The sequence below is a fragment of the Argiope bruennichi genome, chromosome 6 (genome assembly GCF_947563725.1).
Source record: "Argiope bruennichi chromosome 6, qqArgBrue1.1, whole genome shotgun sequence".
Lineage (NCBI taxonomy): Eukaryota > Metazoa > Arthropoda > Arachnida > Araneae > Araneidae > Argiope > Argiope bruennichi.
Genome location: NC_079156.1, coordinates 58,294,179 through 58,304,813, shown reverse-complemented (window position 1 = coordinate 58,304,813; position 10,635 = coordinate 58,294,179). Strand labels below are relative to the sequence as shown.

Here is a 10,635-nt window from a genome sequence, read left to right as displayed (position 1 = left end):
TCCAAGATATCAATTTTTTTTATCAAAACTTTAACATTGGCATGTCACGCAATTGAAAGATTTGATGAAATTTTAAAACTGAACTGAATTTCGTTGCAATAATAAAAAAGCATTATTGAAAACTGTATTTAAAACTACTTTTGAAGAAAGTGTTAAAGTTAGAAAACATTGTGTGGAAGTGAAATTGATGTCATTAAAATAATTTTTTTTAATATTAAGATGACATGAAAAATAGTTATTTTTGCGATAATATGTTCTGATGTCATTGAGGAAAAACGATACAATGCTGATTAATTTTTTATTGAAAATCTAATCAAATTTTTGAAAAATACAGAAGCGTTAAATTTTTAATTAAAAAATCTAATGAAAATTTTGAAAACATTCTTGATACCTGTTTTCCAAGAAGCACAGACCTAGAGTTATCAAAACCTCAGGCCAAACTAATGGACCTAAAGTTACCAAACGCGGTAACTCTAGGTCCATTAGTTGTCCTGCCGATCACTACGTTACTACAATTATCGATTTTACAACGCTCAGTTTATAGGAAAACTGCCAATTTGAAAATATCATCATGTTAAAATGCTTATTTTAAACTGTATTTGCCATCAAAATTTTGCCAAATATTTTCTAGGTATCCTTTGTGAAGCAGGAAATATGCTCAAGCAATGCTATTGAAAATATATTGACTTCTATGTAGTATCCATGGCAACTTGATTTCCGTTATTATTTGTTGATTAGCAGGAACAGCCGGTCATTCGTCAATGTACTTCTCAAATGGATTATCGTCCACAGTAGCCAATCGAAGGGACTTTTCGAATTCGGGTTCTTTTATTATTTCCAGAAGTCTGTCAGGGTCATTTGTGATCATTCCATCCACTTCAAGATTTAAAGTTTCCCTCATCAAGTAATGCAAGTCGATGGTCCATTTATAAACTTTATTGATGAAGCCGTGTCTAGAATCCCTGACAGCTGTTTCTTTTTTCAATCGGGCGTCTGGCCTGATAAAAGAAAAACAGTTAGAACTCCCATCACCGATCCAAACATTTTCTATTTTTAAATCGCCAAAAGTCTTTTCGATGTCCGAAATGCTTCCGCTGCCTCCATCAAATCCAACGTCTTTTAGGCGAGACGTTTGTCCTTGGCGTTTGAATTCGTTTCTGAACCCGAGAACAACATCTTTGTCTTTAATATTGTCAAAGTAAATCAGCACTCTCATCTGAAAATAAATAAGTTACGATAAGTATATAAATAAAATAATTTATTCTAAGAATATTTTGAAATTAACTATTGGACGAGTCAATTTTTCTAATGCTTAGAAAAAATTTTTTTCTGGTATCTCTGTTTTTTTTTTTTTTTCTTTTAAGAAGAAAATTTTTAACATCAGCTTTCATGCTAAAAAGTTTCCCTATATTCTAAAAATCGAAAATAAATAAACTAATAAAAAGTTAGTTATCAGTTAATTAAAAGAAAATTAGACTGGTAGAGGGACGAGACTCTTTATAATTTCATTATGAAATGTATGAAAATAATAGACAAGTTTCAGGAACAGTTATTTAAATATTTCACAAGACAAAACAAACACGAACATGAAAAATACACGACACTTACTTAGAAGTCAATATAATAATGACTCCCAAGAAGGATCATGGAAATCTGTTGTATCAAAAGAGAAGGTAGTAGAGTTAGTGTAACCGCTATAGCCTTAACTAGTTATTTAAAACTTAATGGATTTGTTTAACCAAAGGGGGGTTTTTTTGTATTATTTTTATTTACATATGCCTTAGCGTTCGAATTTGTTGCGAAATTAAAGTAATATGTTTTTGTCATTAATACATTTTGTGTTTAAAATAAATCAGCAACTTTGGAAAATATAAGAAGCTGAAAAAATACGAGATAAAGTTTTATGATCATATTTTTTCCTTCTATATAACCTAATTTGGAGTACTGAACCATAGATTAATAAAACCTGAATCATAAAGCATTTGTTAGAATCATAAAGCATTTGTGAATCATAAAGCATTCGTTCAATCATATAGAATAATAGGTGTTAACATGATTCAATTTTTTTTTTTAACTCTCTGTTCTTATTTCTTACAGCTGCTTTAGGTTTTAAAACAAATGTTCTGTTATTCAGTATAAATTTCTGGCATATCGAAATTTTTGCTTTTAAAAATTAACAAGTATTGAAATACGAAATTACTTGATACTAAAGCTATGCATTTTCCTGGCGATCATGAGCCAAATTTCCATATATCTTGGATAAGTTCTCATTAAATAAAATTGTAGAAAGGAATTTTAGAATACACAAAGACATTAGAAGATTGGGTTTATGGAATATTGTGCCCTATGTGAAAGTATTTTTGCTTTTTTAATCCTTTTTATTTTTATATTTTTAACAAAGGAGAAATGAATGAAAATATTGATCATTTAATTTAAATATGTTATGACTAAGAGGATAAACTGAAGTAGAAAAATAAATTTTGCCAAAATACCTGTTTTAATGTACATATTTTTATTTTTTTTTAGAAAACTTAGTTGTTTAGAAAGAAAAACTTTACAATGGAAAACTAATCTCGCAAAGCATAAATCATTGATATGTTTAAAAAAATTTTGATAAATGATTCAGTTTTAATTATTTATTTTTGTTTAATTACTGTCACCTTGTAATCAACGAGCTTATTGAGCTGTAGTCTAAAAACATCATTAATCTAAAGCCGTCGAAAAATTTACCGAATCGATTTTATTCAAATTTTGAACGCCAAAAATGTACTTAAATTATAAATCTAAAAACGTTATAAATAAAAACAAAAGACTTTTAACTAAATAACGATTAATTTTGTAGTAACATGCATATTAATTCAAAAAATAAGAATACAAAGATAATGATCGAGAAAAATTAAATTATGCATGTTATGGAAATTACCTACTTTATCAATGATAAAATAGGCAACTGCATATTGGTAATTAATAAATATTATAATTATTATATTATTATACATCAGATAAAAATACAGATTTATGTATTAATTGAATAAACAATTTTTAAAATTTATTATAGTGAGTTATATTTCGTAATGGATGCAATACAAGAGTTATTGTGACACGGACCTCATAATTATGAGTTGAAATCAGATGAAGGGGATGATACCTTTGTTGGTGTCTCCTCTTCAACCTTCCTCGCTTTACGGATGGCATTTGACACCAATGAATATGACTTACACCAGACCTCTTACACGCCAATTTGCCGATTTCAGGGGAGTGTCACGGAGTGCTTGAACTCAAAGTTCTTAACCTCCGGACATAACAGTTGAATAGAGAAATGGCATGGTAATGAGATTACTTAGTAAGCGGTTGTACAAGATAAATGGAGGACTTATTAGATAACGATTAACTAATAAATATGATCTGTTCGACACTGTTACATGAGAATTCAATTCTATTCGGTGGAAATTCTGAAACTGGAACTGACAGATTCCAAAGCTAAAGCGAGGCCAAATTGATTCCGAGAATCTTAGAAATTTTGAATCAAATAAATACAACGAGAATGTTTATTTTATATTAAATTAAGCATTAAATAAATTATTGTATTTTTAAATTAAACAAATATATAAAATAGAATAGAAAGATATTTTTTATAGTATAAGAATAAAAATGAATAACATATACGATCAGGCTAAGGTGGGTTGTAAAATTTGATTTTGAAAAGGCTCTAATCAGAGGACTGGCGATTGTTTTTCTTTTTGCTTTTAAGTTATCTTATTACGAAGGCATTTTCGTTGGATCATAGGCACTAAAACTCTTAATTACGGTGATGATGGACGCCAAATTACCTTTTTAAAATCAAAATTTGATTTTAAAAAGGCTGTAATCAGAGGAATGGCGATTTTTAAATTTTTCATTTAAGTTACCTTATTACGAAGGCATTATACTTAGGCATTAACACTCTTAATTACAATGATGATGGATGCCGAATTACTTTACCACACTAAACTCAAATTTGTTAATTCAGTCTTGTATTTAATAAAAAACTAATATTCGGTATTCTTTCTTAATTAATAAAAGGCATAAACGTCAATGCATTTTTCTCCATTTATTAATGTCCCGTTTTGAAGCAACATGAACGATATTTAGGACGGATTTTGTAATTTTGAGGTAAACTTAGATGAAGAAGATGATGATGTTTATTTTTTTTTCTTGTGTATAAAGTAAAGATACATGCAGTCGAAGAAGAGGCTGAAATTTCTAGCTAAAAGTAAAGCAAATGTGAAAAATAATGATTCGAATGCGATTAGAAAGATATTTACCTCTTGTTTCCTGTCTCCATTATCGCTCCATAAGTAATTCAGTACGTGTCGAGCAATGTCGCGTCCGGATTCCTTTTTATCATTTGATGTATCCAATTTCAGATCGAAGAAATGCATCAGTAGCTGTTCGTAATAATTACCCGGTGTGTTTGGGTCGGTGATGTTTCTGAGATGTTTCAAATAATCTCTGAGGTTAGCTTTGCCTTCACAATGTCTTCCGCAGTCGCAAGGGCTTCCGTGATAGATTTCTTTTACCGAACCATTGGGAAAAAACTGAATGTCTGTCTCTAAAACGTTTGATCCTTTTCTCAAGAATTCTTCAATTTCTTCAATGCTGTTTACCATGTGTCCTATATTGTAAAAAGGACGTTGTTTGTCACAGGAAATGCATCTTGGGCGCAAAAAGAAAAACAATACTGTACACATAAAGAATTCTGAAAGATTCATCTTTGATTCAAATACAAATTTCAAATTTTCACTTTGTATTTCATTAATATCTTCCTTGAAGTTTCTATGCTTATTATATTACAGCAGGATTGCTTTATGAATACGTCCGAGCCTTCTTTAAAAGTAATTTTATCCTGATTTTGAAATATCAGGTTATCTTTAAATTCTTATCTTCAGGTCAAATTCTGGTTTTATCTTAAAGTATTTTGTTTTTTCCGAAAATCGACTAAAATAGAACAAAATTGGTTTATTTCCTGTGATAGAATTTATTAAAACTTAAAGCAACCAGAAAACAACATAATATATTTTCTGCCGATTAATTAATTCCTCGAAATGTTCAGCAGTGCTCCTCTTTCAGTTTTTCTTTCAGATGACCCTGTAAAATAAAACAAATAAACCGTTTAAGAGTGATAAATATTTTCTAATATGATAATATTTATAGATTGGTATTCTATCTATAAATTGCGACAAGCGAGATTTGACATACATAATACAAAAATCTCGAAAATTCTGTACAAGTAAGAAAGACTGTTAGATCTAGAGCTACCAAATCTGGTAAACAGTTACTTTTCCATTAACAAATTCCCACAAATGCAGGCATTTTTCAAGTGTTTAATTAGATTTCTAATGAAAATTTAATCAAAATGATAACATATTTCTTTAATGACTTCAAAGAATTTTATTGCACAAATGCCATTTTTAGCCTAATTTAAAATTCAAAAAGAATAACATTTCAGTGAAAATCAATTTTATATTCTTATAATTTTTTTAAATTAAATTTCAACAATTTAAAAAAATGTTTAAAGTGTATTTTTCAATAATTTTTTCTTTGCTTTCATTTCTGGATTTTCTCAATGAATTTCACAGGATAGGATTATGTGTGGAGTAATACATAGGGCAAATGGCCTCTACGGCTTTGCTGGCACATACGCACTTTTTTGTCGAAATTTTCCATGACGTTTGCATAAATGTGGCTGAATTTCGTTGATGCAGCATTGAATTTCCTCCTTTAATGCACGCGTGCTTGTGAACTTGTTGGCATAGACCTTTGACTTCAAATAACTCCATAAATAGAAATCCAATGGTGTTAAATCACACGATCTAGGGGGCCTATTCTCAATTTTCAAACTGTGACCGACAGAATTTCATTTTTTTAAAAAATATTATTCAACAATAAAAACACGTTGCTTTATCGTATAACGCTCCACTTTTACTAACCCTAAAATATCAGTTGTCAAATGTTTTTTATAGCATTGCCAACACTTTACTGTAGGAATGGTGGCAAATTCAAATTTTGGGACACCCTTTGTAAGTAATTGAACAGAGAGTTCATAAATGTTGAAAGATATTTAGGACTATTGAAACATTGGCATAAATGACAATAAAAAGTTATTTAAAGCTTTTTTTTTTTACCTTCCAAGGATGCATTTATCATAAACCTTTACCCAACGTTTAACATGATCATTTCAAAATCTATCATGAGTGTTATCTCTGATAAATTAGTTAAATTTAGTAAAACTCAAAAACTATTATTGACTTTGATTAATTTCTCAATACGTTTGATGAATTCGGACATACATTTCGATTTTTTTAAAAGAAAACATTAATGCTGACATGACCATAAAATGTTTTATAAATATAGTAATCATTATCCAGTATTCCGCTTTAATGGCATCTGTTCTGAATTAATCAAATGTCTTAAATTAGCTTCTAATGTTTTATAAATATATAATCATTTCCAGTATTCCGCTTAATACTAGATAATGATTGATTAATTCAACAGTTCTGTATTAATCAAATATCTTAAATTAGCTTCTAATGTTTTATAAATATATAATCATTTCCAGTATTCCGCTTAATACTAGATAATGATTGATTAATTCAACAATTCTGAATTAATCAAATATCTTAAATTAGCTTCTAATGTTTTATAAATATATAATCATTATCCAGTATTCCGCTTTAACGGCATCAGTTCTGAATTAATCAAATATCTTAAATTAACTTCTAATGTTTTATAAATATATAATCATCATCCAGTATTCCGCTTTAACGGCAACAGTTCTGAATTAATCAAATATCTTAAATTAGCTTCTAATGTTTTATAAATATATAATCATTATCCAATATTCCGCTTTATCGGCATCAGTTCTGAATTAATCAAATATCTAAATGTAGCTTTAGAAATTTGCTGTTGGGTCATGATAAGACAGAACATTCCGTATTTTCCTAAAATATTATTTTTATTTATGTGTTAAAAAGAAAATTAGATATTTTTCGATTTATTTAAAACTAATTCTATGCACAAAATGCTTCATGGGAAATATACATAATGCATGATGGGCAACTAGCATCATGCACAGAATTTAATATAACTTATATTATTAGTTATAGCCTGAAAGAAATAATATTTGGAATCATATCTGTTAATACGATAATACCAAAATGCAAAGAATTAGATAGATCAAATTTAGAACAGTTCTTTCCATTTAACTGTTGATTTCTATCAAATGTTGAACGAAACCTTTCACCTGGAAGTTATCTGTTTTCTGGCGTGCTGATGAATAAAATAAATGGAAAAAATAACGAGTTCGATAAATGAAATTCGATGCAGAATTTCATCACTAGAATTCGTATCGAAGTCTGAACCTAGGGTAACAAAAGGTTTATTAAATACTCTCCGTCTGTCTATTTGATGGCATGTGGCAATAATTAGAAAACGCAACAAGTTACATAACTGGAATTCGATAAATGATTTTGGCATCATGATTGTAAATTTGTGTAAACTTCTGAACTAAATTGTCTAAATAGAAAATATACAAATCTCTTCGTTGTATAACAAGGCTCAACGCGAAGCACGACTGTATATGTATATGAGGAAGTTGAAAGAAAAATATTCCAGCTGGATAGATTTACTGTCTGTCTGAACAAACCGTTGAAGGATTAATAATGAAATATTATAACCAAAGAAAAAGAGAGACTTCTTGCAACATGATATAAATCGTAAGTAGGATGTTTTTTAAATATGACATTAAACCATTTTTCTTTTTTGTTTTTAATTGCAAATATGTGAATATGTCTAAGATGTATTTATTCTAAACGCTTTGTTAGGAGGAATGCTTTAGGAAGATCCTGAAATACTGTATAAATGGAAGATTTTATATTAATATAACATTCCATATAAGTTAAATATATCTATATAATTTGGTATTCCAATTCATAAAGAAGTTAATCTGAAACAGTTATAACAATAAGCTAAGCAAATTAATCATAGAGATAGAAATTCAGCTTTTACTAATAAAAAAGCGTTATTTTTTACTAAAAATATATTCAACAATTAAATTTTAGCCGAAAGAACATAAATGTTGCTTTCGCACTTACATTTTATACACAGATGAGAAGAACGATTCAATAATTAAAACATATTTTGCCAAGTAATATACTTTTACCTCGAATTTCTTGTTATGACGGAAGCTTCGGCAATGTCTCTTATTGGTCTAGTCATTATTTTTCATTATTGTGAAGCAAACAATAAAAAAACGCCGTATCATCTAAAATAAAGCAACCTTATTCAGGTTCAAGGTAATTTTATAATATTAGAAGGATTTACAAACTGTAGAGTAATAAATGAAATTTTTTTTATTGCAATTTTCGAACAGATGTTAAAAATCATGTAAATTCCATCTCAAAATTTTTGTGATGAAGGAATCAATGGAAGTATTTCCCTCGATTTTTCTGGTATACTTTAACAATCAAGAATCAAGGAAGGAAGACAGTCCTCTGAATATTGGTAGTTTAAAAGTGCGATTGACCTTTCCTGACTTCGCGTGCAAGAATGCAGTAAGCGTGTTTTATTAAAGCGCGTATATTGAAAAATGCTGAAAATGCCTTCCTTTCCATTTAGTACACAATTTTGACACCTGTTTACAGTTTTAGACACGAGACCACCTGCCAAATTTTATTTTCGTTGCCTTTTTGATTAACCGCGTTCACATGCAATAAATTCACCTGTTAACATGTATTCACATAATTCACACATAAATTCACATGTTCATATGTAAATCTAATAAATTATATTACCTTACAAAGATTTAGTCCAAAATTTCATGTACATTTACAATTCTGATGATAATGTATCAAATTTCATCCATGTAGATCTTGGCGTTTGTGAGTTATCGTGTTCAAATACATATGAACAGATATTCTGATGGACTTCCATACTATCGATTTGGTCTTAATTTAGATGGACATTACAAATTTGGTATAAAAAGAAACTGCATACTAAATTTCATCCAGTTAGCTCAAAGTATCTTTGAGTTATGGTTTTCAGACATAATTTCAAAAATATATTTTTCGGACTCTAATTCTGAGATATGAATTTCTTTAAAATCTCAAAGTAGAAGTTTTAAACAATTATAGACCATTTTCTTTCTATTTATCGCATTCAACATCGTAAAAAAAAATGATTATTAGTATTATTTAAATTTGATTTGGAGATATAGAGTTTCTTAAATTCTCAAGGTAGAAGAATTTAACAATTTCAGAGCATTTTCTTAGTATTTATCTTATCCGAGATAGTAAGAAACGATGATTGCTATTGTTATAATTTGGTTTGATCTAAATAGAGATTTTGTAATTGCCATGTTAACAAATAGACAGACAGATATAATTCCAATTTTTTTTTTTTTTTTTTTTTTTTTTTTTTCGGATTTAGAGGAGTTTGAAATGTGGAGATTCATCAAAATCCCGAAGTTACATTTTTGAAAATTGCAATATTTTATTTTTATATAATTAATATACAGAAAAGTAAAAATTGGAATAAAATGCAAAACCAAAAATAAATCTTACAAATATTATTAAGGTAATTCAAGTCATTGATTCTTAAGTTAATCTAAATATTTAACATTATTGATGAAAATGACAATGGAAAAAAATGATGAAATATTTTTTTTAAAAAGGGTTACTGAGATATGACTATGGAGGGAGAGGGGTATTCGAAAATAAAACACTATTCAAAAGGTAAAGATGAAGATAAGAAATGAAACCTCTTTTCTAAATTATACACTTATTTTGATATTAGAGGAACGCAACGAATTTGGAAAAACAACCCAAAATGCGAAAGAAAAAAATATTTTTTCTTAACCCTTATCGTAGCAAGATTGCTTTTTTTGAAGAAAAGCAAAAAAAAAAATGTATATAGGTATGTATATATAAAAATGTGTAAGAACAAACATTTAGGCATGTGTATTTTATAATAAACATACGTATTTAGGGGTACAAATAAAAAAATAAAATAAACATTATTAAAAGTGGTAGTATATTTTTATAAAGTTGTATGTATGGTATACTATACAAAATAAACATAAGGGTTAAAAAAGTGCTGCTCTACAAAATTTTTTAATACTTCTAAATATTGACAATGAAATGCTTACTAAATAATACATATACTTTAAAAAAAAATTAAAAAAATGAAATTTGTTATTATTAGTAAATGCGACCTTTTTTGAATAAGTCATGAAATAGCTTACTTTGCACATTTACATTTCCACAGGCGTACTTGTGGTTCCCACACTTGGCCAAAAATGCAAAGGTATTATTTTTCTTACACGTAGGAATGTGAGTATATCAGTTCATTTCCAAACCAATCATTTCACTTAACATTTAATCTTGAGCTGTCAGCTGTTTAATCGAAATCGGATTTGTCACTGTCTATCTTATATGTAAATATGCAACATCGTACCGATTATAACATACTGGTGTTGTCAAATCTTTTTATTTTTCAGCTTTCATTAGGAAATACTTCCCTCTTAGAAACGAAGACTTATTGAGAAGTTTTCCAGACATTATTGGCTAATAGCAGGTCAGAAAAGAAAATAATACATTG

At 28.4% G+C, this 10,635-nt stretch overlaps 1 protein-coding gene across 1 annotated transcript; it reads right to left on the bottom strand.

Annotated features, from left to right (window-relative positions):
• Positions 1-222: 222 nt before the first annotated feature.
• Positions 223-10,339, bottom strand: LOC129972981 (dermonecrotic toxin LgSicTox-alphaIC1-like). The gene is made up of 3 exons (XM_056087315.1): positions 10,280-10,339; positions 4,305-5,127; positions 223-1,216 (listed from the first exon to the last, which is right to left on the bottom strand). The coding sequence occupies exons 2-3, from the start codon at positions 4,749-4,751 to the stop codon at positions 752-754; spliced, it is 912 nt and encodes a 303-aa protein (XP_055943290.1). The 5' UTR covers positions 4,752-5,127; positions 10,280-10,339; the 3' UTR covers positions 223-751.
• Between the last annotated feature and the right edge of the window lie 296 nt (positions 10,340-10,635).